Raw genomic sequence first — 25,542 nt, 5'->3', positions numbered from 1 at the left:
GATTCTGCTAGCTTTCTAGGAAAACTTTGTATGTTCCCTGCTGCAATCTGGGCTTCAGCCAAAGTACAGGTGAAGTCAGGCAAGTTATGCTAACTAAAATTTAAGTTGGAGGTATATACCTGTGTGCAGAACACAAGGGAAACCCTTTAATGGCTTACTATTCATAGTCTTAAATGTCATCATTTTGTCAGCCATCTTGATCAGGTCTCTGAAAAGGCCACAAAAATCTTCCACATTGTGCAGAGAGACTGAACATCTCCAGCTATGAGCCGCTCATTAGCAAGTGGTGGAACGTACAAAATGAATCATTCTGGACAAAAGCCCCAATTCTGTTCTCAGGCATAAGCAAACCAAAGTACTACATGAGCATTTTATTTTAAGAAAATTAGAATGAAATAACTATTACAAAACAGTGGAATTAAAAAGTTTCAAATTTCTTTACTACACAAAATGTGATTAGACATCTCATCTTACCTTGTTCATATTAGTAAACTTGGAGGCAATAATTTTCTCTGATGCAGGAACACTTTAGGTACATAGTAATGCCTCCAAGGAAAGAAAGCCAAATGTACATTTTGAACAAAGCTCTCAATAAATACCAAACATCTTACTGCACCTTTTAAACAAGATGCAGACAGCATGAACTGCTAGCCCCAAGGGATCTCCAAGTACCATAAGTCAAGAAAAGGTCAGGGTAGCAAACTTGCCCTGAATCAAGGTGTAAGGGCTGCAGACTACTAAAATATTTATTATGGCAAGGTATTTTTTAAATTCTCATTTCCAATAAATCAAGTCTCTCCAAGAATCTTCATTGTGGTTTTCATGGTGTATCTTCTGGTATCTCAGAGATTCTGTCTATAGACTTTAAGAGATCAGCTACGAGTTGCAGTCCTTCCGCACCAGACAGCAGCTGCCTAGAAAGATAAGGCAGGTTATCATGAGCAGAACAGAAAGAATCAACACGGACAGGCCCTAGTGCCAAAAGCCAAGAGATGGCACCTAACTTGCAAAATATTACAAGTCCTTATACCCAACCTGCCTTAGCTTTCCTGTCATCAGGTTTCTTTACAGGTTTTCAGGCTTGGGAACTCAGGCATCCAGTTCAGAATAAAGCATACATATATATAGATGCTTGCTGCAGCATATACTGAAATACTGAACTTACTTTGTATGTTTTCCCCCTCAATTGACTGGATGGGGGTTCTCCTTGTGAAGGCTACCCCTGAACACATGAAGCTGCCTTATGCTGCATCAGACCCTTGATCCATGAAATTCACAATTGTCTGCTCAGACTGGCAGCAGCTCTCCAGGGTCTCAGAGGTATTTCACATCACCTCCTATCAGATCCAGATGCCAGGGGTTGAACGTGGGACCTTTTGCAAGACAAGTGGATTCTCTGTCACTAAGCCCACCCACCTACTCTGACAGCAGGACTGTGCTGAAGCTCTTGCAAAATCTTTCCCTTTGCAGCTGGGTCCCCAAAGCACGTCCTGCCAAAGCACAGAAATATATGTACCACCTTGCTGATCTGCACATATGCAGCACTAGAATTCTGAGGTGGCAAAATAAAGTATACGTTTCCACAGCAGGTGGGGAGAATGTCATATCACTTCATCCTCTAAGTTTCCTACCTAACATGCAATTATTGCCATGAACTTTGGAAAAATAAAATCTCTTGCAGACTGAAACGGTATGTTCCATTCTATCACGTCTGCTCTTGGCCACCTCATTCTGCTGCATGGATCTGCCAGGACCTCATTCCTAAGGGTTGTGCCCTTAATAAGCACAAATACAGCTGAATAAATACAGTACACAATAGAGCCTGGAGGGAAGCTGCTCTGTTCCCAAGGCAGCCTGGCCACAGCCAAGGTAAGGATCCCCTCCAATCCACCTGCCTGGGAAGTGCAGTGTTCTATTTTCACTGGTGGAGAAGAAGGATGTTAAAAAGCTACATTACCCCAGAGGAAATGCTTGAGAAGCTTATCAGGTGGGGGTGGGGTTATGTAATGCCTGTTAGATCAGTGGTCCCCAACCCCCAGTCCGGGGACTGGTACCAGTCCGTGGATCATTCGGTACCGGGCTGTGACTCCTCGTCCTCCCCAGCTGCTGCCTTGGGAGCTGCCCTGCCACTCTGCCGCTGGCTCACCTTTGGTGCTCTCCAGTGGCTGCCACGGCTGGTGCTCCCCCTCGGCGTGGCACTGCGCAGCTGTTGCTGGCAGCGCCCCCCAGCAGGTGGCGGGAAGTCAGGGGCACCAGCGGGAAAGCAAATGGAACGGGCTCAGCCGGTGGCGGTGACATCCCTCGGCAAAAGACTACCCCCCCACCGGGCCTCAGTAAAATTGTCAAGCGTTGACCGGTCCCCGGTGATAAAAAAGGTTGGGGACCACTGTGTTAGATCATAGTCCCCTTTGTTTATTAACACTTCTAGTTCATCCTGCTCACTTCCCATACTCTGCGCATTAGTGTAGATACATCATAATACTTCATATGAGTACCCCAGGCATTTAGTTTTTGAACTTTCCTGTAAATTAATAGTTCCCTGCATATGTGACATTCCCTTTAAATCTGCAGTGTTCCCATCTACTGCCATCGTCATTGAACTAGTCTTTGAATGTACATCTTGCTCCCCCATTGGACTTAGTTTAAAGCCCAGGTCCGTAAGACTCTTTGCAAAGGCATTCTTTCTTATCCTTATGAGGTGCAAACTATCTACCAATAGAAGAGCCTCATCATAGTAGCACGATCCATGGTCCATAAAATCCCAGATCTTTCCCGATGACACCAATGATGTAGCCAGTCATTTCTCTGCATTATTTTCCTTTCCCTTCCTATACTTCAGCCATTAACTGGAAGAACTGATGAAAATACAACCTGCGCTTCCAAGTCCTTCACTTTTCCCCCCCAAGGCCATTTAGTCTTGCTTCATCTGCTCCACACTGCACCGGGCAGTATCATTGGTTCCCACATGAATGAGCAGGAAGGGATAGGCTGACCTCGGCCTTTACAAGTCTTTCTACTCTGTGTGACATCCTTGATTCTTGTACCAAGTAGACAGCATACCTCTCGAGAGAACAAGTCCAGTCAACACACTTTGGCTTTTACTCAATAGGGAATCCCCAATTAGCAGCACGCGCCTCCTAGTCCTATTATGTTGGGGAGCAGAAGAGCTAGTCCTCTCACCTGCAGGGTCCTGTGAAACATCCTACAAGCTATCTGATATTTTGCCCCTATTACATCCAAAGGAATCTGCCCAACTTGCAAGCACCTCAAATACCAGACTTACATTAAGGAATTTATAGGGGAGTAAAAGAGTGAATTCTCCCCCATTGTCAAAATGTAAGGTGGAATGCAAGAACAGAGAAACAGATCAATTACAGATCAGTGCAAGAATCTAAAACGAAAGGTTTTCCTGAAGGTCATTAGCAAGTAGAACTATTGCTATCATTCAGGTATCTTCCACATTCTTGAGCAACAGCATCTTGTTACACGGCTACAGGGATTGTGTGACACTCTTGAATATTACACTGATTCACCTTTTCTGATGAGAAACAGCATTACTAGCCACATTGAGAACAAAGGCACTGCCAAGGAGGGATCCTCTCCTGATCTTAAAGTTGCACCACTCACAATACTGGTCAAAGGATTAAATACTGAGCCTTTAACTGAGAGACCAGTAGAACTTATGGACTCAGATGTGTCACCCCAAATATTGTATCCCCTACTGATTGACAGGAGAGGGGAGATGAGATTAGACACTCAACTAGAACCAAATAAGATTGGTTATGACCTCCTTTCTCCAAGGTCGAAGACAGAGCGTGATAATTGAGGAGGACCTACTTGATGGATGAATGAGACTTTGTTACAATTTCAAGAAGGTGCTGCAAGGCAATATCTGCGTTTTGTTTCATGACAGCGAGATTTGCCGAATGACTGGACCTCAAGACTTCATTTTCCAACTGGCAGTTCTTCATTTGAACCTTTAGGAAAGCAAAAGAGCAGCTGTTTACATTCAAGCTCCAGGTGCAACTGGATAAAAACCCATGGAGTCTATATTCCAAAGGGCCCTTCCGAATATAGAAGGCAACAGTAATTTTGAAAACAGCATATGGTGCAATTCTATGTGGTCTACTTGGAAATCCAGTCTCCCTGAATTCACTTTGACTTCTTTCCATGTTTATTCAGGATAGAGGAACTTTTGCCTTTTGAAAGTTCAAGACCCAGGGATCTGGGCCAGGCCACAGCGCAATGGGGGCTGACAGAAGAACACTTGCCAAAGGGACTTGCATGTCACATTTAAATAGTGGTCCAATGGTGCCTATTAGCTCTCCAGCACCCTGTATGAGTGCTAAGTCCTGCAAAGAGAGGTTTTCTGCCCACCAATGCCACATTTGAAGCGGACAACAGGATAAGAACAATCCATTGGCTACCCTCCTGCCACTAAATTTGCTACTAGTTTACACAGTCTGCCATTATGTTAATACATTCTTTTCTTTAGTATAGTGAACACCAGGGGTAGTCAAACTGCGGCCCTCCAGATGTCCATGGACTACAATTCCCAGGAGCCCCTGCCAGCATCCGCTGGGAATTGTAGTCCATGGACATCTGGAGGGACGCAGTTTGACTACCCCTGGTGAACACCATCTTGTTTCCAGCGATCCTGTCACTGGAAGTTTTTGCTGTCTTCTGGTGAGATGCCAATTTGCAAGTCCAGGTTATTTATGATATTCAGAAAAATTTCCACAATTAAGCCACCAAGCACTATAAACCGTTCGCAAGTTGGGGCGCAGAAGGCAGGCAGAGAGGAAGGCTTGGGAACTGCTTGTATAAAAAGCACAACTGCAAGTTGTACTACACACAATGCAGCTATAGTAGTTGCTATGAAGATAAAATACAGGAGGGGAGAAAGATATAACTTTGCATCCTCCCCTTGGTGAAAAAATGGTATCATTTGAAATGATATCCTCTCTCCACAGCTGCTACAGCAACATCTGGCACACCAGGCAGGGCTTAGCAGCTCTCAGCTATTTTTGAGCAGAGTGCATTCACTGTTGTTACTCCTGCCCCAGCAGGAGGGGCAGAACTCATACCTGAAGTTGTGCATTTTCCCGCTTCAGTTTAATGACACTGTTCTCTGCCTTCACAGCCCGTTTCTGGAACAGAAAATAGCAAGACAATTTATTTGGCAGCTGTGAAGACTAGGAGAGGGAACAAACTACTCCTAATGCAAGCAGTCAGGGAAGCTAGTGTGCCAGGGACACCAGAGATCTAATGTGCTATAGCAGTTGAAGTGCAGGACTGGGATCCGGAAAGCCTGAGTAAATAAATCCCTTCCCTGAATGTGGATTTTTATTTTATATTCAGTCTACAAACAGTGCAATGATGTTGCAGCCAAAAATGCCTCTAGGCTGTAAGTCTGTCTACTGAGACTGCAAGTAACCTCAGTGGGTAGCATTGGTGGCCCTTCCGGGGACAGAATATCTGGATAAAAATGTTTGCAAAATAAAGTCATGGAAATCCATCTCCAGGAAGATTTAAAGCAAGCAGCACTGACCCAAGTGGACCAAATTCCAACAGACACAAGGGTAACTTCATATGCCCCTACTTGGGGAGGGGGGGGCTAGTGCCAAACTTCTTGGGACAGGTGGGGCGACCACAAAAACCAGGGGAGGTGCCGGATGAGTGCTTGTTTTTAGCACTGATTTCATTGCTTTCATTTCTGAACTGCAATCTCTCAACTGGTTTTTAAACCATGATGAAGTTTATGGGTGGTCCAGGAGGCAGGTTAGGAGTGACTGAGTATAATGATCCTGCTAAAGGAGATGGGGAGAGACGTTTCCTTTTTCCTTCAGATCATATTAATTCTTTGCAACAGATTCCTCATCTTCTGCCAAACTGCACATTCCTTAGGAAACAGCAGCAAATATAGCTCTGTGGGCATTGGCCCCTCAGCCACCCTTGGGGTGCAGGTACTACTTTAACAACAAATGCACTTCAACTCACAGTCATCAGCTGTAAGTTCTCTTCCACTTGCTGCACCATAGCTTCTAAGTCCCGGGCCTCCTTGGCTTCCTTCAGTTTGTGGTTCTCTAGCATTCTTTCCAGTCCTTTTACCCTAGGTTAAGAGAAAACAAGGAGTGCACATTTTGCTGTGGGTGTTCTCTTCAAGCATTTCTATTTTGGAGGACATATCAGCCTGCCAAACACATGTGAAGCACTATGAACACTCAGGAAGACTAGGAATCCACAAACCATGTTGGAACTGCTTGAGGACATACCCATAAATACTTGAAGGCAGGAATACATCTTTCATTTGCATGCAAACTTGTTGTATCCTATCATAATTTTTTGTGCAGACAACATGGTGGGGATTGTTTTATATTCAGGGTCATTTGGATAAATGCAGTACCTGTTTGTCTGAGCTTCACAAGCTGCTTGAAGACAGCTGATCTTATTCTTCAACTTGGAATTGTCTTGTTTTAGCTACAAAAAATGGAGCAGGAAAGAACACCCTCAACAGGAGACCACTTAGGGATTGTGCAGTCTAGCATTCAGTTTTCATGAATGATGGATCAGAGTTGGAGCACTTCAAAACTTAGAGGCCTCATTTGGCTATCATGGCCAATAGTCAACAATAGACCCATCTACCATAACTCTATCTAATATCCTGTGAAATCCATTTGGAGTTAGTGGCATCACATCTTAGGGCAATGAACTTCACAAATCAACTACCCATTTTGTGATGTGGTCCTTCCTTTTATCTGTCAGAAAACTACTACCAATTCCATATGTTGACCCCAATTTCAAGTATTACACGCAGAGAAAGTTGATTTTGTAAATTTCTATCATGTTATCCTTCAGTTGACTTTTTTCTAAACTTAGAACTTCTATATGCATTAGCCTTACTTCAAGCTGTCTATTCTTGAAGTATCTGGGCCAATATGGTTAATCTGGAGTTGATTTAAAAGTTCTAGTTCCCGTATTTTAATGGATCATACCTAGTAGATAATTTAGGAAGAGTTGAAGTGTTATTGATAGTGTCCACAATTTTTATTCTTTGGTCAGTTGGGAAGACATTTGTTTTGGAAAAAATGAAATCTGAAGTGCAGGTTACTAGTTCTGTACTAGCTAATGCTGCCAATTTTCACAGTGAACCCATGGCCTTAAGAGACACCAGCCTCTTAACCAACCGATTTTGAAAAAACAGGGATGACAACAGAAGCCGAGGGGGGGGGGGCTGGTATCTGAAGAAGTAAGACAATTTGCTACTGATAATTCCTGTCCATCACAACTGGATTGCAGAGAAGAAATTCTGGCCCTCTAAATGAAAGCAATGAAGGAAATAAAAGTGTTAGCAACAAATCCCCTCACATCTTCATAGCTTGGCTGCAAAGGCGGATAAAGGCCATCTTGAACACTTTCTTCATCAGTTGATGAGCTCCGGTCGCCTTTTCCAAGATGGTCATGTTGGTAATCATCGCTTTCTCTGAGCGGCCATAGTGAAGGTGTCAGCAGATCAGAGGAATCATGGTAAAAAGAGTCAAAGGTGCTGCTCAATGAAGTACTGGGAATCCTGGCCAAGTGAGCCTCTTCCACAGCATAGGGCTGGTACGTGCCACTCCATCCATCCTCTTCATCTTCCAGCAAGGAGCTTGTAGCTGGTGGGTCTGAGAAAAATGACTCCTGGCATTCCAAGGTCAGTCCTAACGTTTTAGAAGTGTCATCGCCCAGCATTACAGAGCACCTGACAGACTCCTGAAGTGACAAAAGAGAAAAGATCAGTCTTTATACTGATGCTGGATTTCACACCTTGTCACAATCAACTTTACACTTTAATTCAGAAGACTGTCTTTGCACACCACCGAGAAGTGTTAATGTCTCCATGTTATCCAATGGGGCAGTGGTAGCTGAAATCAGTGGCTCTCCATATGTGGTTTGTGAACAAAGAGTGCACTGTGAGGCTCAACTGCTTGAACGGGGAAGAGACTGTGGGACCCCTCATCCCCAACAGGGAGGCAATGAAGAGACATCTGATGACCTCCAGCGGTTTGGGAGGCAGTGGGCATGGCTTAGGCCAGGGGTAGTCAAACTACGGCCTTCCAGATGTCCATGGACTACAATTCCCAGAAGCCCCGGCCAGCATACGCTGGCCGGGGCTTCTGGGAATTGTGGTCCATGGACATCTGGAGGGGCGCAGTTTGACTACCCCTGACTTAGGCCATTGTTACCAGACCCCCCCACTCCTGGCAGCCTACCGCAGCTGGTGACAAACTGCACAATGCATATTGAGAAACGCTGGGGGAGCCTTGCTGCAGCACGGAAGAGAACAGGCCGCACCTGAGGCAACAGCTTGGCTGCAGTGACTGTTGGCCTCCGTCCCTCTCTGCGCCTGCAGTGGACCCCCGACCCCCACCCCCCAAAGGGCCTCGCCTCCCCCCGCCCCGGGCCAAGCGCGCAGGGCCGCCGGCTCCACTCGCCTTGGGGCGGGCCTTCGTGCTGTTGGCCCCGCTGCTCGGCCCCGCAGCATCACGCTGGCTCTGGCTCCGCACGAACTCCTTGAAGGAGAAGGGGTTCGCCTCCTCGGCAGCGCCGCCTGAAAAGGAAGAAGCAGTGAGGGAAGGGGGAAGGGGGGTGGGGGGAGGCGCTCTGCACATGCCTAGAGGCAGGCGGCTTGAAACCGCGATGCAGACGGACCTCCCCGGGGCCGCCTAGGCCGAGGGAGGCAGCCGAGCCCCACCCCGCCCCCCTGCTGGGAAACCTCGCGGCAGGCCTCACCCGCCGCGCCCGCCCACGGCCCCTCCGAGGCGGCGGGGAAGCGGCCGCCCGCAGCCATGGAAACCGCGCCGGGCCCCCGGCCGACCAAGCAACAGGAGAGGAAGGGGCGGGCTCTCACTCCTCCAACTTCCGGCGGCCGAGGGAAGACGCCATTGGTTGCGAGGCCGCCCTGGCGACACGCGGGAGGCGGGGCCAGAGCGTAGCCAAGATGGCGGCGGGCGCGGTGAGGAGGTGTCCCTGGGGCCCGGCGCGCAGGTGAGGAGGCGCCCGCCCGCCTCCGGCCCCGGTGGGGTGGCGGAGCTGGAGAGGGCCCCGCAGGCCTCGCCGCCCTACAGGGAGGGAGCCCGCCAGCCCTCCTCTCCCCCGGCTGTGCGGCTCCGGCAGCCCATTGCCCTGCCGTCAGCTTCCCCGTCGGTTACAAATGCATTCCTCGGGGGGGGGGGAAGAGATGTTCGCTTGTTAATAAGTTCCTTTCTCCTCTCCAGGCTCGGACTGGTGGCCTACCGCAGTTACAGTAGTGGCGGAAGCAGCTACCCGAGCATTCCTCTGACCGCTCCTCTGCCCGGGGTGCCGAAGCCGCTCTTTGCGACTGTTGACACTCAGCAGGGCTTTGAGACAAAGGTGACCACGCTTCAGAATGGACTGCAGGTGGCCTCACAGAATAAATTCGGCCAGTTCTGTACTGTTGGGAGTAAGTAGAACTGTGTTGCAACCACATGTGCAGTGGTTTTGTAGGGAGCAGATCAGGCTTTTGGGTTTCTGAGTGCCTTCCATTGATCTGTTCTACTACTACTGGGCAATTTTTTTTTTGTCTTCTTTCAGTAGGCTTGAGAAGTGGTACAGATATAGCATATGGGAAAGCAGCTTTGCAAATTTAGCTCTTGAGTCTAGTGTACTGTATAACTCAGCTGTCTCCAATCCTCGGTCCGATGACCAGTATCTGTCCATGGATCAGTCGGCTCCTCCTCGTCCTGCTCCCCGGCTGCTGCCTCAGGGGCTGCCCTGCCACTCTGCTGCTGGCTCACCTTTGGTGGTCTCCGGTGGCTGCCATGGCTGGGGCTCCCCCTTGGCATGGCACTGCACAGCTGCTGCTGGCAGCACCCTCCAGCAGGCGGCAGGAAGTCAGGGGCGCCAGCAGGAAAGCAAGCAGAGCAGGGGCTCAGGCGGCGACAGCAACATCCCTCGGCAAAAGACTACCCCCCCCCCCCGGGCCTCAGTAAAATTGTCAAACGTTGACCGGTCCCTGGTGATAAAAAGGTTGGGGACCACTGCTCTAACTGGTTTGTAAGTCCCTAATGCAGGGGGAACCTGAGCTTACTATAAACAACTATACTGGACCTACGCACCTGTTACTGTGCAGGGGCATTTCTGAGCTGGAGTCTCTCTCTGAAGTTTCTTAAACCCTGAGGACACTTGTTCTTTGAAGTATGGGCAATAGAAGCATGAGTGTCTGATGAACCTAAAGAACTTCCAGGAGCTCTTCTGCCAGTCATGTGATTGTGTCCATGGTATACTCTAATATCTCCATGCTCACAGGAATCAAAGAAAGAGGATAAACAAGAAACCAGCTAAGTTTTATTTGGTGAAGATGGTAAAATGCTGTGTGGGTTACCCCTATGATTTGGGCCTCCATAGAAAGGGAGGCATCCAGAATAACCCCCAAATTCCTGGCTGTGGGCAAGATGTTAAGCTGTACCCTAGCCAGGGTGGGTGCTTCCTGTCCTGCCCCTTCCCTGCTCAGCCACACGACCTTTGTCTTGGAGGGGTTGGGTTTTAGGTGACTCTGCTCTAACCATCCAGCCACAGCTTCCAAACATCTGGTGAAGGTATCCGGAGGGGAGTTTGAGTGGCCATCCATGAGGAGATAAAGCTTGGTGCTATCTGCATATTGGTGACAACCCAGCCCATAATTCTGGATGAGCTGTGCCAGAGGGTGCATAAAGATGTTGAATAATATGTGGGACCCCACAAGGGAGTCAATAAGGACGCGATAAGCCTTCCCCCATAGCTGCCATCTGTGTCTGATTCCAGAGGAAGGAGCGCAGCAACTGAAGGGTTGTCTGCCAAATTCCGGCACCGGTGAGGTGGTAAGCAAACAACTCGTGGTCGACCACGTCAGAGTTGTTTTGACAATTCATGGTGAGTGTGGAGTCTTCATTAAACAGCTGAAGCAGGAGTGCAAACATGTGCAATTGCATGCATTGTCTTTCCCCACCGTTGGCTCAGGCCAGAAGGTTTTGGTAAGGATGGTGTCTCATGAAAGAGATGGGCAGCATCATGATGCTTTGCAAATCAGGACAGCAGAGTCAGGGTAGGCATCTTTTGGCTAACTTGGAATGTAGACTTGGAAGGTTGAGGGTTCGGGAGGATTGGATGTGCTGCTCCACATGTGAGGCTTTTTTTTTAGGGTGCAAAAAGATTCATATACTTTTTGTTTTGTCCAACAGTTCTTATAAACTCAGGGTCAAGATATGAAGCAAAATATATTGGTGGTATTTCTCATTTCCTGGAAAAGCTGGCTTTTTCTGTAAGTAATACAGCTTCTAGTTGTTTTCCTCAACTTTCCACTGCAGCCCTGGATACCAGAAATACATTCTTCTAGACCAGTGGTTCTCAACCTTCCTAATGCCACAACCCTTTAATGTAGTTCCTCATGTTCTGGTGACCCCCAACCATAAAATTATGCAAGTGTTCTTTCACAGAAATTAAGCCAAAATTGATAAATGGCGTGAAGATCCATTGTTCATGTTGGTATATACATTTTTTTCCAGGGTTTCTCAGTTCAGTCCTGCCTCTTGTCCCACCATGCCCATCTTGTTCTTTTCCGCTGCTTCAGACATACGAATGCTCTATCTCGATCTACCCTGCAAGGTTGTTATGTGGATGGTGTCCCCCCCAGCCTAGCTGCTTGCCCTGCCGCGACCCCTGTGAAAGGGTTATTCGACCCCCAATGGGAAAACCACTCTTCGAAGAGCCCCTGTGAGGCACACAAATGTGCCCTGTCATCCTCTTGAACTGATTTCTGTTAATCCTAAATTGTATTGAAATATGACTTAAACCAAAGTGTTCACAGTTTTTTCTCTTCTTTCGTGTCAGTCTACAGCTCAGTTTGGCAGTAAGGATGAGATCCTTCTCACCTTGGAAAAGCATGGTGGTATCTGTGATTGCCAGGCATCAAGGTATGCCTCTGTATTGTTATGGCTAATACCATTCTATAATTTTTTTCATATTGGGATCCACTTTTAAGCACAACTATACTTGTTCCTCAAATCTGGAGAGTAGGGTTTGATTCCCCACTCCTCCACCTGCATTCAGGTGGGTGATCTTGGTGTAGTCATAGTCCAGTTCTCATAGAGCAGTTCTGTCAGAGCTCTCTCAGCCCTACCTACCTCACCGATTGTCTGTTGTGTGGAGAGGAAGGAAAGCCATTTTGAGATTCCTTCAGGTAATGAAAAGTGGGCTATAAAAACCAACTCTTCTCTGTATGTACATTTGGGTTTATGATTAATTTCTGCAAGTTGTTTCTCTTTTCTGTTTTGTTATTCTACTCTTATAGGAGCTATTGTTTTGATCTTACCGTTGTCTTCCCTCACAGAGGATTTTCTGTGCTACTTGCGTGTTGGACTGTAGTTGTTTGAGTTCATTGGATATCTCATACTACCATTTTAAAGATTGCTTATTGCATTATTTGAGGAGGAGGCTGCAAAATCTATAAAAAGTGGCTGTAAGCTTTAGGAGAACAGCCATATAAGTAAAATGTTAACCCTGTTTTGCTTCCCTTTTAGGGATACCACAATGTACGCAGTTTCTGCAGATGTTAAAGGCCTGGACACTGTAGTTGGCTTGCTAGCTGATGTGGTGCTACAACCCAGGTTGTCAGGTGAGATAGTAGAGATCTTGATGTTTCAAGGAGCAGATACGTGACTTCTTGAACCACTTTTCTTGCAAATAAGGCTGTAGTAAAGACTGTTGCATTGTGTCAAGATCTGACATGAGACATTGCACTGATAGCACAATGGAGATCGTGCCTGTTACAGCACGTTACCACACACCTCTTGAACCAAGACAAACTGTTGTAGCAGAAAAAAGATGCCCATGCCAGCAAAATCCATGAAAAGACCACTCAACTGGCAGGTGTTGTTTGCAATTTCTGATGACTGACGTTTGAGGGGGTCTTAATTTGACCAGTAGAGGCCTGTTATGGCATGCCCTGCCCACAGTCTCACACAGTGTGGCCCTGGATCCCATGGAGCTCATTCGTATTCCTTCCTCTTGGGACAGATGAGGAGATTGAGATGACCCGCATGGCAGTTCGCTTTGAATTGGAGGACTTAAACATGAGACCAGATCCAGAGCCATTGCTCACAGAGATGATTCATGCGGTAGGTTTCACAAAGGATATGTTTTAATCTTTTCAGGAGCAAAACTGTACTGTTTGTGCTAGAAAGTTCCCTGTGCTGTGCAGAGAGATGGCCAAGAGCTGCTTAAAGGGCCTTATGATGTCTTGGATAAACTCTGGACGCTTTCTGAGCTTTCTCATCTCTGTAATGATTCAGACTAGTGCAGGGCAGTGTGAGTTGCCCTTGGCAGCTTCTGCCCCAGCCCATGAGATTTAACGTTTTCAGACAACTTGCAGTGAATGTTTGAGACCCTGTCTTTGGCCCCCTCCTCTCACAGCAGAGTAGGTTCTTCAGTTTTGATTTCTGCAGTCAGTCTCCTCTGGAAGTAGGAAGTCCTTCAGGTGTTCTACTCCCAGGCTATACATAAGTCCTTGGAATTGTATTCCAGACCCAACTGGAAGTGTGTGAAATTCTTTGAGCACATTGCAGTGGCGCCCAATTCACATCTTGGACCATCTGTATTTTCTGAATGCTTTTATTGTGGAGGCTTTGTGCATACAGGACAGAAGTATTTTAACTACCTTCTGGTTCCTAAAGTTTGCACCAGAAACTTATCTGCTTGCTCCAGTGCTGTTTCTTTCTATATAGCCTGGTGACTCCCCTTTTGCTACATGCGTGTTTGCCTTGAGCCTCACGAGAGAACATTGATCACCCTCTCCCAAAAGATCTCACTTTCCCTCTTACTCTCTCTCACAGTTATTTTCAAAGCCTGGGTTTCTTCTTCCCTCAATGGAAGCCAGGTCCAAGTCAGCCTGGCTCATCCGAGTGTAATAAATCATTCTTTGATTTGTAACCAGCGTTTAGTTTTAGTCATGCCTGGCTAAGTAATATTTTGTTTGTGTGTGAGAGAGAGAGCGTGCTTTTGAGGCCCAGCTGATGAAAGCTTAGCCTGCATCTTCTGTATCTTTGATGTGTCATTCCAGATCGCCTTGTAAGTAAACTTAGATCTGTATTATTTGGAATTTCTGAGAACCTATAAAGCCCTTGGCCAGGGCCCATACTGTCACACCTAGAGATGTGACATCCCACCCCCAATCTAAGTAAATTAAAAAAAAAAAAGGTTTCCAGGGCTTGTCCTTTTCCACACAAAAATCATTTCTAAAGATTCATTATTCCATTTAATAGATGATGCGAGGCAAGCTTAGAAGTTCCCAAATTAACATTATTAAGATGATATTCCTAGGAATTGTTTGATAAATTAAATGTATGTTTTAGTCCTGGTGGGAGGCAGTACCACAAATACATATAATATTTCAAAGTCAAGTTAGGAATTCCCTGCTTGGATGTTCTGGTCATATCAAAACCAAGCTAAAATTCATATATTGTTTCTCATATGGTGGAAGAAGTACGGTATTCTCCAGTTTGACCTGGCAACTAATACACAGTACTGTGGTGCTCTGTGGATCAGAGTTACTGTTAGAAAGATCAAGATGGGTGGCCACGTAAGTCTGTCTGTAACAGCAGAAAATAAGAGGACCTGAAAGGCTAACTAATTTTGTGTTGGGGCAGGAGCTTAAGTGAGCAGTGACTCCCAAAAGCTCATCACTGCCACAATTTTATTAATCTTTAAGGTCCTCCTGGACTCTGGCTCTTTTCTACTCTATGAAAACAAATAGGTGGACAGCCGTACCCATAGCATGTACAGTTCTGTCAGCTTGTTGAAATGAATCTCAGCAGTTTTCATTCCCTTTATTTTTTCCAAGAAATTTAACAGTGCAGCACAGCTACATGCTCATTGCTAGTATTATTCTAGTAACATCATTTCCATATAAAACCTTGGATTTATTTTAAAACTACATTTGATTTCCCCCCCCCTAATTACATCTTTCAGTTCAAACTCTTGCTGCTGCTAGGACATAAAATTAATATAAAGAGCTTTCAAAATATTGCTTGCAACCTATAAGCAAAAATACTAAATAGAATCCTACAGTTGAAGGAGCCATATAGGCCATCCTCCTGTTCAATGCGGGAAACACCAATACAGGTACTCTTTGGGTGCAGTTTTCTGACCAGTTTCCTATCCACCTAACCATCCAAAAATCCAGTCTGCAATCCTGCAGTTTGCCCATCAGATCATCGAGACCCATGTCAAAATCCTTTCTGATTGAGTTTCCATGACCTAGTAAGCCCGTCACTCACTCAAAGAAGGAAACCGGGTTGGTCTGGCAGGACAGGACCTGTTGGAGACAAATCCATGCTGACTTCCCTGGGACAACAAATTGTCCTTCAGGTTTACAGATTTACTCACTTTAATATCTGTTTCATTTTTTCCCTGTTCCTGAGGTCAGACTCACTGGCCTGTCGTTTCCTGGATCATCTCTCTTCCCTTATTTGAAGACTGGGATAACTTTTGCTCTCCTCCAGTCTGTTGGCACCTCTCCAGTCCTCCCATGAAGTCCTAAAGATGATGGACAGGGGTTCCACAAGCTCTCCAGAACATTCTTTGAGCACTCTCAGGTGCTTATTTGTCAAGCCCAGGGGATTTGCAGCAAGGTGCCTCTCTACAACCTTTCTGTCCATGTCACCCTGCCAGCCAGACACTATCCCTTGCCTACTACCATTTCTTGATGTGTCCATATTCTTCTGGGAAAATACAGAGGCAAAATACAAAATACTGAGTCTTTCTGCTTTCTCTCTGTCCTCTGCCCGAGTCTCTCCATCTTGACCCAACAGCAGGCCTATTGCCTCCTTTTCTTTGCATTGGTTCCTCACATATCTGAATAAGCTTTTCTTGTTATAGTGGACTTCTCTGGCTAGTCTCAGCTCACTTCCAGCTTTGGCAACTCTGATGGCTGACCTGCATTGCCTGGTAACTTGTAGATACTCTGCTTTAGAAGTCTGTACTTTCCTCCATTTCTTGAACATTTGCTTTTTCTTCCTTAGCTCCTTCTTAAGTTCTCTCTTCATCCAAATAGGCTTCTTGGATCCTTTACCATGTTTCCATCTTGCTGGAATTGTTACGGCTTGAGCATGCAATCGCTCTTGTTTAAAGAGAGCCCACCCGTCACTTGCTGCTTTCTCTTCCAGGATTTGTGGGATGACATTCATCATGTCTCTGAGTTTATCAAAGTCTGCTCTACAAAAGTCTAACAGACAAATCTGACTAGGAACTTTGTTGCCCCCCCCCCATCCTGCAACAAAGTCTAGGAGGATATGGTCACTCCCCCCCCCCCAGGGTTCCCACCTCCATCAGCCATTCACTCGCTCTTGTTTGTTGGTCAGTATTGAGTATGGCCAAGCATCTTGTAGGTTCTTCTACCATTTGGTAAATGAAAATGTCGTCTGGGCAGATCAGAAAGTTACCTGAATCTGGATGCTTAGCAGAGTTTGTTTCCCAGCACCCATCAGGGAAATTGAAGCCACCCATAATTACAAGGTCCTTTTGTTCTATCAAGCCGCTCAAGGAGGGCAGCTTCCATATCCTCACCCTGTTCAGTCAGTCTGTAACATACGGCAACCACTAAACTTTTTCCCTCATCTACACCTAGATACTTTCCAATGAAGTGTCACTCTCTTCCTCTAGTTTCTCTTGACAGGCAAGCCCTCTCCTCGCACACAGAAGCGCTCCACCTCCTCTTCAACCTTTTCTGTTTCTTTTGATCATCCCCTATCCATCCACTGCTGCATTCCAGTCGTGGGAATCAGCCACTGGATTTCTGTAATACCTACTAAATCATCTCTCTGCATGAGAAGGTCAAGCTTTTCCTTCTTATTGCCCACGCTTCAGATGTCGGCATGTCGGTACCTGAAGCCTGTTACCCGTGGTTCCATTTGATGACCCGGCCTTCCCTTTGTGCTCTGTTTAGGCCATCAGAAAATGTTCCAATTTGGAGGCCACACTGAGAGTCCTTGATAGCTGGACTGGATCAGATCAGAGCAGCAGGGAATGGTGTTTTTTAACCCTGCCTTGGAATCTTCTCTATGAGCCTCTTGTGGCGCAGAGTGGTAAGGCAGCTGCCTGAAAGCTTTGCCCATGAGGTTGGGAGTTCGATCCCAGCAGCCGGCTCAAGGTTGACTCAGCCTTCCATCCTTCCGAGGTCGGTAAAATGAGTACCCAGCTTGCTGCTGGGGGGTAAACCGTAATGACTGGGGAAGGCACTGGCAAACCACCCCGTATTGAGTCTGCCATGAAAACGCTAGAGGGCGTCACCCCAAGGGTCAGACATGACTCGGTGCTTGCACAGGGTATACCTTTACCTTTACCTGGAATCTTCTAGTTTCAAATTTTTGGAAGAACAGCGGCAGTTGTAAGCATGCCTTTTTTTCATGCACCAACTTCCATGTCCTTTGAATTCATGGAATTGATCCCCCCCCCCAAAGGATTAAAACCTGTCGTGATAAGCACAAATTTAATTGACCTCACAGAGTTGGAAAGGAGGTCTAATTTTTAGGGCAGAATGCGTGTGGGTGGGGGAGCCCCTCCTCCCCATAACCTTTATTTTATTGTTTGTTTGTTTATTTATTGATTGATTGATTTTTAGATTTATATACCGCCATCCCCGAAGGCTCAGGGCAGTTTACATTAAACTAATCAACAATACATGAAACAGTCTTCGTTAAAAACATACAGTAATTAATAAAAGCTTTACTGCCTAGTGCTGATGTGTCTCATCTGAATTCATTTCTGTGCTCCCCCTCCTTTTGCCTCACACAGGCAGCTTACAGAGAAAACACTGTGGGATTGAACAGGTTCTGCCTACCAGAAGACATAGAGAAAATTGACAGAGGAGTCCTCCATTCATACCTGCGGAATTACTACACTCCTGACAGGATGGTTCTGGCTGCTGTGGGCATTGATCATGATAGGCTTGTGGACTGTGCCAGAAAGTACCTCCTTGGAACCGAGCCAGTGTGGGGAAGTGCAGCGGTTAAGGAGATAGACCGGTCAGTTGCCCAGTACACTGGCGGGATCCTCAAGGTAAGGCCGAACAAGAACCACCCTTGTCCTTGATACTGGGAGATCTTTGACAGTTTTTGTCAGATGATCTTAACGCCCTTTGGAGGGGCATAGAGGGAAAGGTTGTGCCATAGATATGCCGGTCCCTGATAATTTACGGCTTTGAAGATTAATATGAAACCTTGAGCCTGATCCAGTCTCCAGTCTGCAGCTAATACAGCTGGGAGAGCACCGCTGTCATATGCGCCCTCCTCTGGGTTCCTGGGAGCACCCACTCTGCCCCATGTTGACCCAGCTGGAGTTTTCATAGCAGTTTCCTGGGAAATCCTGTGTGGGTGTGAGTTACAGAGGTCTGATCTAGAGGTGAATCTTGCACTGATCATGCTGGCTAAGTCTGATTTGGAGAGAAAGTGCACAGGTTGTCATCACATAAGAGGAAAGGTTGAGGGAGCTTGGTCACTTTAGCCTGGAGAGAAGATGACTAAGAGGTGATATGATAAGCAACTTCAAGTACTTGAAGGGCTGTCATATAGAACAGTGGTCCCCAACCTTTTTATCACCGGGGACCACTCAATGCTGGGGACCACTCAATGCCTTTTACTGAGGCCCGGTGGGGGGGGGGGTAGTTTACTCCTCTACTCTCAACCACTGCCCTAACGCTCTCTGATCGCTATGGTAATGTTTAAACATCCCTTCAAAATAAGGTACAGACACGCCACAACAATGAACATAAGGAACATTTTATTTTCATGGAAATTTTAACTCATGACAATGGCAAATCAATGGGAACCCTGAGCTTGTTTCTCTGCAACGAGATAGTCCCATCTGGGAGTGATGGGAGACAATGACACCCGAAGTGTGTTGTAAAGGGCGGGGGGGGGCATCCTTTGGGGCCCACCTCCAATTAGTCCACAGCCCACAGGTTGGGGATCGCTAATATAGAAGGTGGGGCAGAGGATAGGACCAGAACCAGTGGGTAGAAATTAATTCAAAAGAATTTTTGGCTAAACAGCCGGAAGAAATTCCTGACAGTTAGAGTGGTTCCTCAGTGGAACAGGCTTCTTCAGGAGGTGGTGGGTTCTCCTTTGGAAGTTTTCAAGCAGAGGCTAGATAGCCATCTGACAGAAATGCTGATTCTGTGAGCTTAGGCTGATTGTAAGTTGGTGGGCAAAAGGGATTGGGTCCATTCTTGGCTCTTGTGGCCCTTTCTTGCATGCTCAGGGAAACGGCGATCGCCCCTTTGGGTTTAGGAGGCGAATTTCCTCCAACCCAAACAGGCCATGGATTTTGTTTTTTGTTTTGAGCTTTGTTTTTTATGGGGGCATCATCTGGGCATGGAATTGGGTTTACTGTGATGGGCAGGTGGTTGTGAGTTCCTGGAGGCTCCTTCCAACTCTACGATTCTAGGTGGGAGCCAGGCAGACAACATTTGTGTTCTGGACCTCCACTGAGAGGGAGGCATCCAGAATCACACCCAGCCGCCTGACAGAAGACATTGATGTTATTTGGGCTTCATCAAGACCTTGGAGGTGTGCCAGCTGTCTCTCCATGTTCCCATCCAGCTAGAAGAGCCCCGGCTTGGCTGGACTCTTCCACCCGGCTCTGTTTGAGCTACCGTAGTCCTTCTTGGCCTCCTGGCATCCTACCAGACAATCCAGCAGTGTTGACTGATGGCTGTCCATTAACAGGAACAGCTGGGTGTCAGCCCAAATGTGCAGATCAACTGGGCAAGGGGCACATGTATATGTCAAATAACCTCAGGGAGAGGCCCCTGTGGGGCCTCACTTGTACAAAGTGTTCTGTGCTCCCAGCTTGGTTTTGGCTTGGATGTGTGGACCCCTCCCTAATCTCCTTTCCTGCCTGGGAGTCATAAGACTTCTGGCATTCCCCTCTTTTTAAATACTAAAGGCCAACTTGGAGTTCCTCTGCATTGCAAGCATCAGAGATCACACTGTCAAGCTTCTGGTTTCATTATAAAAGGCCACATTGTCCTAGTTCAAATCTACACTTAATTTCTCCATCCTTTTCCCTCAGCTTGAAAAGGACATGTCAGATGTTAGCTTGGGGCCCACTCCAATTCCAGAATTGACCCACATCATGATTGGGCTGGAAACCTGTTCATTTCTGGTAAGCATCAATCCCAGAATTCCTCACTCAGGTGGTCTTCTCCCAGTGGATGCAAAGAGTCCTCGAATGCTCTTTGGGTTGGATCCAGGCTAAATTAGGGACTTCCCCCAATTCTCCTATCTGCTGCAAATGGCCCTCATGTTGTCCCCCCGTGTCCCCTGTTCCCCAGGAGCAGCGTTCCTTGGAGACGAGAGAATTGCAGTGGGAGGGGAGAGGGAAGATCCAGTCCAATATGTATAGCTGAGCCAGCCTTTGTTCCTTGTTTCAGGAAGAAGACTTCATTCCCTTTGCTGTCTTAAACATGATGATGGGAGGAGGTGGATCTTTTTCTGCCGGAGGGCCAGGCAAAGGCATGTTCACCCGGCTATATCTCAATGTGCTCAACCGGTGAGTCTTTTCTCAAGGAGGAAGAGCAGTCCCACCCCTGGATGGCATTCCCTGTTGAATCCACGAGTGAGCTGGTGCCAGATGGCAGCAGGGATGGATGTAGATCTGCATGCCATTTCCACCTGCATTACCAGGGCCTTAGCTTGGCTCACAGGGCAGAAGCCAGAGGGAAGGGCAAGCTGAACTGGATGCAGGCCTGTAGGAGTCGCAGGTTTCCCTTCTCACCATGTTCCTGCTGCATTTACACTAAAAAAATCCTCTCCCCTCAGTTCCCAGAAGGAGAATCTCACCACCTTGCTCCTTCTGCGGTCAACCTGATGGCACACAACTCGATTGTTCTAACACAGAAAATGGTGTTCTTTGAATTATCCTCATCTTGGGGGAAATGACATACATCTGTTAGGAAAGTACAGAATAGTGATCCTATCATGAGTCTTTTCTCCCTTTTGACACTGGGAGCTTGGTTGCTTTTTGTGCTGAAAGATGCCTCTTTGCACATCTGTCTGGCTGCAACATTGTACATTCCTCTGGTTTTCTGTTAGAGAGGCCTACAACTAGTATAAGTACAACTAGTATCAGCATCTCCATTGCCCTAGAAGTTTTCACCAGGTGCACAGATGCATTTTGAATGAAGAAGTGATCTTTGGGAAACAGATTCAGGTGTGTTTGGTCTGAAGCAGCAAAGCAAACTTATTTCTGGTCTTTTATACATTTCTCTCCTTGGTTGCTCTTTGTTTCCTGTCTTTATTAGGCTTCTTAAATGGAGAAGTTGCAACTTTTATCTATAAAGTTGTTTGTTTATTTATTTATTATATTTATATACTGCCCTCCCAGGAGGCTCAGGGCAATTTACATAAAATGTAAAAAACAATACAAGGAACTTAGATTTTCCATAACATATAAATAACCATAACATTAATACTATTAACACTGATAATGTAACATGGTAATTATAACAGTGCAAACAGGTCCAGGGGCAGAAAGCATTGATGGATTTCTGCCAGGGAGGGAGCAGAGGCCCCGCAGATGTTGGTTACCTGGCGGAAGAACTCCCTTTTGCAGGCCCATAACTAGGCTGTAGATGAACCTTTAGATAAAGCCAGTATTCAGTGAAATAATTTATTTTGTACCAGCTACGGAGTTTGAATTCTGTCATCTTTCCATCCCCAAACCTGGGGGGGGGGGCACTTCTAGTGACACTGTGCTGTGCAAGGAAGGCCAGTGAGTCCTAGGCTGCTACCAGATCCACAGAGGCAAAGAGCCAGCTTGATGGTGGTTAAGAGGGGTGGCCTCTAATGTGGCACTCTGGGTTTAGTTCCCCGCTCTTCCACATGCAGCCAGCTGGGTGACCTTGGGCTCATCACAGTCATGATGGAACTGCTCTCACAGAACAGTTTTCTCAGCTCTCTCAGCCTCATCTGCTTCACAGGGTGTCTGTTGTGGGGAGAGGAAAGGGAAGGCGAATGTAAGCTGCTTTGAGTGTTTTTCTGGTACAGAAAAGTGGCATATGAAAACCAGCTCTTCTTCACAGCGGTTATGTGTTCACTTGTCAACCTAAGGAGGCATCTGAGCTAGAAGCTGATCTTCACCTGCTTCTCCTATCCAACTGAGACTTTTCTCTGCCCCACCAGGCATCATTGGATGTATAACGCCACCTCATACCATCACAGCTATGAAGATACAGGCCTCCTGTGTATCCATGCCAGTGCAGACCCAAGACAGGTAGGTGACTCTTCTGAATGTCATGTGTCTGTCCTTGAGCTCATGGAACAACCTCCACAGGGAAGGACACCTGACCTCACTCTTCACTTTTAGGAGGCAGCTGAAGACAGTTTTATTTAGGACTGCTTTTAGTTTACTAGCAGTCCTAAATTGTGATTTTAAGCATGGTTTTTTTTAACGGCTTTTATCCATTTAATTTGATGGCTTTGTAAGCAAAAGACAGCTAATATTTTAGATAAGTAAAAGAAATCCTTTCTCCCTGTGAGCTAAGGTCTGCTGCTAGAGCTGCTGGGGATGGGGTGTGGGGGGGCTTACCTTGATCACTGTTGAAGTAATTTCTGCCCTGTCGACAGCCCTACCCCAGGGATTCCCCACTGTGTAAAAAGAAAGACAACAGGTCTTAGATTGTTTGTGTGTATACAACAAATGGCCACCTCCTGAGACAGCTTGCATGCATGGAAGATAACAGCAGAAGTCACTGCAGGACTGTGCACAGCCAGCCGCTTGCTGCCTTGCCCAGAGCCAGCTCCGGCTGTGTCACCTGCCAGCTTTTCCTTGTCCTTCTTCTCCAGCCAGAAACAAGAGTATTTCATGCCCTTTTTTCCCTGCAAGGTCCGAGAAATGGTGGAAATCATTACCCGGGAGTTCATTTTAATGGCTGGAACAGTGGGTGAGGTAAGTCCCTCAAATTCTCTTGTTCTCTTCAGGTATTGCCCAACTTCACTAAACGGAACAGTAGAGCTGTGTACAAGTGGCAGGGCCTTGCCAGCGTTTGCTCCCTCAAGACTTTCTGTTTCCTGCTTGAGAGTTCCTGGGGGGCATGTGGCTCAGCGCTCTGCCCTTCATCCTGCGCTGTCACTGGTTTATGATTGGCATACAAAAATGAGAAAACAGAAAAAATCCATCATAAAGCATTAATTGTTCTACTTGCCGTTCCCCACCCCCTGGAAATAGATGTTTCTGTGTGAATTTGGTACCACTTACTTTAAATCACCATAATTGTATTATTAAATGTTATGTTGTTTATATATTATACAGTGTTTATTTTAATCTTGGAAGCTGCCCCTAGCTGTTAGGGAAGGACAGCATACAAATGTAACTAATAAAAACAGTAATACTGATGATTGGAGCGGGGGGGGGGGGGCAGGGGGACCTGCAGGGCCTGGTTGAACTGCTGAATAGCCTGAATGGCCTTTGTGAGCCAAGTTGCCTCCTCCGGGTCCGCAGCCGTCTTCTGTTGCTCCTGCAGGTTGAGCTTGAGCGCGCCAAGACCCAGCTGCAGTCCATGCTGATGATGAACCTGGAATCTCGGCCGGTGATTTTTGAGGATGTTGGGCGGCAGGTGCTGGCCACAGGCACACGGAAACTGCCTCATGAGCTCTGTGTTCTGATAGGTGAGTTGAACTACTGGGCTGGCAGCTCCTTCGGCTTGCCATCTTCTGGGCCAGCCTTCTGTCCCTGCATCGTGCTTCTCGTTCTCACTTCTTCCACTGCGGACCGACTTGCACTGTCCTCTGGTTCCTTGCTGGCCAAACTTTCTCCTTTGTCTGCTGCATCCTCTTCCTTTCTTCTTAAAACAGGCAACTGTTGAGGCTGTGGCTCTTTATGCTTCACATTCAAAGCATTAGCTTTATATCTCACTTAAATTAGAGCCCCCCCCCTTCATGATTCAGCACTTGTTGTTTGTGTAGGGGAAAGGAAGTAGAAATGAGAGTGAGCCTCATTTGTGGCTTCCCTTGGCCACTGGAGCCGTGCTGATGACTTTGATTTCCCTCTGCTGTAGGTAAAGTAGGAACAGAAGACATCAAGCGGGTGGTGACGAAGATGCTGCATAACAAGCCAGCAGTGGCTGCACTGGGGGACTTAGCTGAACTGCCTAGTTACGAACATATCCAGGCAGCCCTTTCCAGTAAGGACGGGCGACTCCCACGGGTGTACAGGCTCTTTCGTTAAAGCACAAGTAACCTGCTGCTCCAGGATTTCCTGTGGTTCGAAACAGGTTGCTGCTCTGTGTGAGAAATGTCGCTTGGCCCATGCTCTAGCCACAGTGGGCCTGCTCCCCTGTGCCAGCCCGTGTGCCTCAGGCCCTGCCACTCACTCTTCTCTTCGAGACTCCTCAGGTTGCTGAGAGCACTTGCTTGCATCCTCCCTGGATTTCAGTTTTCAGCCATAGTAACAACTTGAATCAGAAGACTTTTAAGCCTCCACTCAAGACCTGTTGTGCACCACAGAAGAAAATACAAATAAACTATTCAACGGCCCAAGAATCCTTTACCATTTTGATTTTCCTATCTAGAAAAGAGACTTCCTGAGGCTGGAACAAAAATATGTCTAGTAAACCAGTCTTCCTTTAACGACCGGAAGGACTGCTGTGATGGCTCCTGATGAAGTAATGTAGAGGTCTGAGCCGCTGCAATGCATGTGAAATCTCCATAGGGAAAATAATATCCATGTATTCTTATACCTTAAGATGGGATCAGATTAACCAGCTGTAACCTTCAGTTTACTCCAAGGAAGATTGGTGTTCAAATATTTGGGGAAAGCCTTTGGAATTAAGAGCAGGAGAGTTGCTGTGTGTGAAATCAAAAGTCACCCTTATCATGAGAAAGATGCCAATTTGGTCATGGTGTACATCCAAAATCACCATTTTTAGCCACTACTAAAAGGATGTAATTCAGGATGTATAATTTTTGTAAGTATCCTCCTTATTTGCTGGTAAGATATTTATCGCATCTTAAGTTTCTGGCCAGAATCTCAGCAGTAGGAAGGTCTTAGGGAGGAACTGGGTCCCCTGTGAAACTCCAGGGAATAACTTTTGTTCTTTAGGCAGTGGCTGATTTTCCATTCTATGGGCCAGCCTTCTGCCCCTGCATCGTGCTTCTCATTCTCGCTTCCTCCACCACAGACCGACTCGCACTGCCCTCTGGTTCCTTGCTGTCCTCTATGTTCTCGTAGAGTGGAAATAGCGAGGATGTGTCACTCAAATTGTTTCGGTTCCTGCCATTGCAAACCTAACCTTGAAGATACTCATAGTATCTGGAAATATATAATCAATAACTGGATGTAAGGATTGATTTGAAAAGCGGGCAAATGAAAACAAGATGCAGTTCAATAAGGAGAAGTGAGTTCTACATCTCGGTCCCAAAAATGAGAAGCATACACACAGGATGGGAGATCCATTTTTTGATAGTAGTATGTGAATGAGATCTTGGGGTACCTGTGGACTGTAAATATGAG

At 46.7% G+C, this 25,542-nt stretch overlaps 2 protein-coding genes across 2 annotated transcripts; one reads left to right on the top strand and one right to left on the bottom strand.

Moving 5' to 3' along the window:
* Positions 1–356: 356 nt before the first annotated feature.
* On the bottom strand, positions 357–8,924 carry ENTR1 (endosome associated trafficking regulator 1). The gene is made up of 8 exons (XM_077304831.1): positions 8,773–8,924; positions 8,475–8,590; positions 7,369–7,752; positions 6,407–6,480; positions 6,001–6,112; positions 5,088–5,150; positions 3,838–3,977; positions 357–914 (listed from the first exon to the last, which is right to left on the bottom strand). The coding sequence occupies exons 1-8, from the start codon at positions 8,828–8,830 to the stop codon at positions 821–823; spliced, it is 1,041 nt and encodes a 346-aa protein (XP_077160946.1). The 5' UTR covers positions 8,831–8,924; the 3' UTR covers positions 357–820.
* PMPCA (peptidase, mitochondrial processing subunit alpha) lies at positions 8,892–24,572 on the top strand. Its single transcript, XM_077304830.1, has 13 exons — positions 8,892–9,027; positions 9,258–9,463; positions 11,220–11,299; positions 11,869–11,951; positions 12,558–12,652; positions 13,054–13,154; positions 17,827–18,090; positions 20,104–20,196; positions 20,465–20,583; positions 22,215–22,305; positions 22,918–22,980; positions 23,555–23,699; positions 24,089–24,572. Exons 1-13 carry the CDS (start codon positions 8,981–8,983, stop codon positions 24,256–24,258), a joined length of 1,557 nt encoding a protein of 518 aa, XP_077160945.1. The 5' UTR covers positions 8,892–8,980; the 3' UTR covers positions 24,259–24,572.
* Positions 24,573–25,542: the final 970 nt, after the last annotated feature.

This window comes from Paroedura picta, chromosome 12 (assembly GCF_049243985.1).
Source record: "Paroedura picta isolate Pp20150507F chromosome 12, Ppicta_v3.0, whole genome shotgun sequence".
Taxonomy (NCBI): Eukaryota; Metazoa; Chordata; class Lepidosauria; order Squamata; family Gekkonidae; genus Paroedura; species Paroedura picta.
This window is presented reverse-complemented; position numbering and strand designations above follow the sequence as displayed.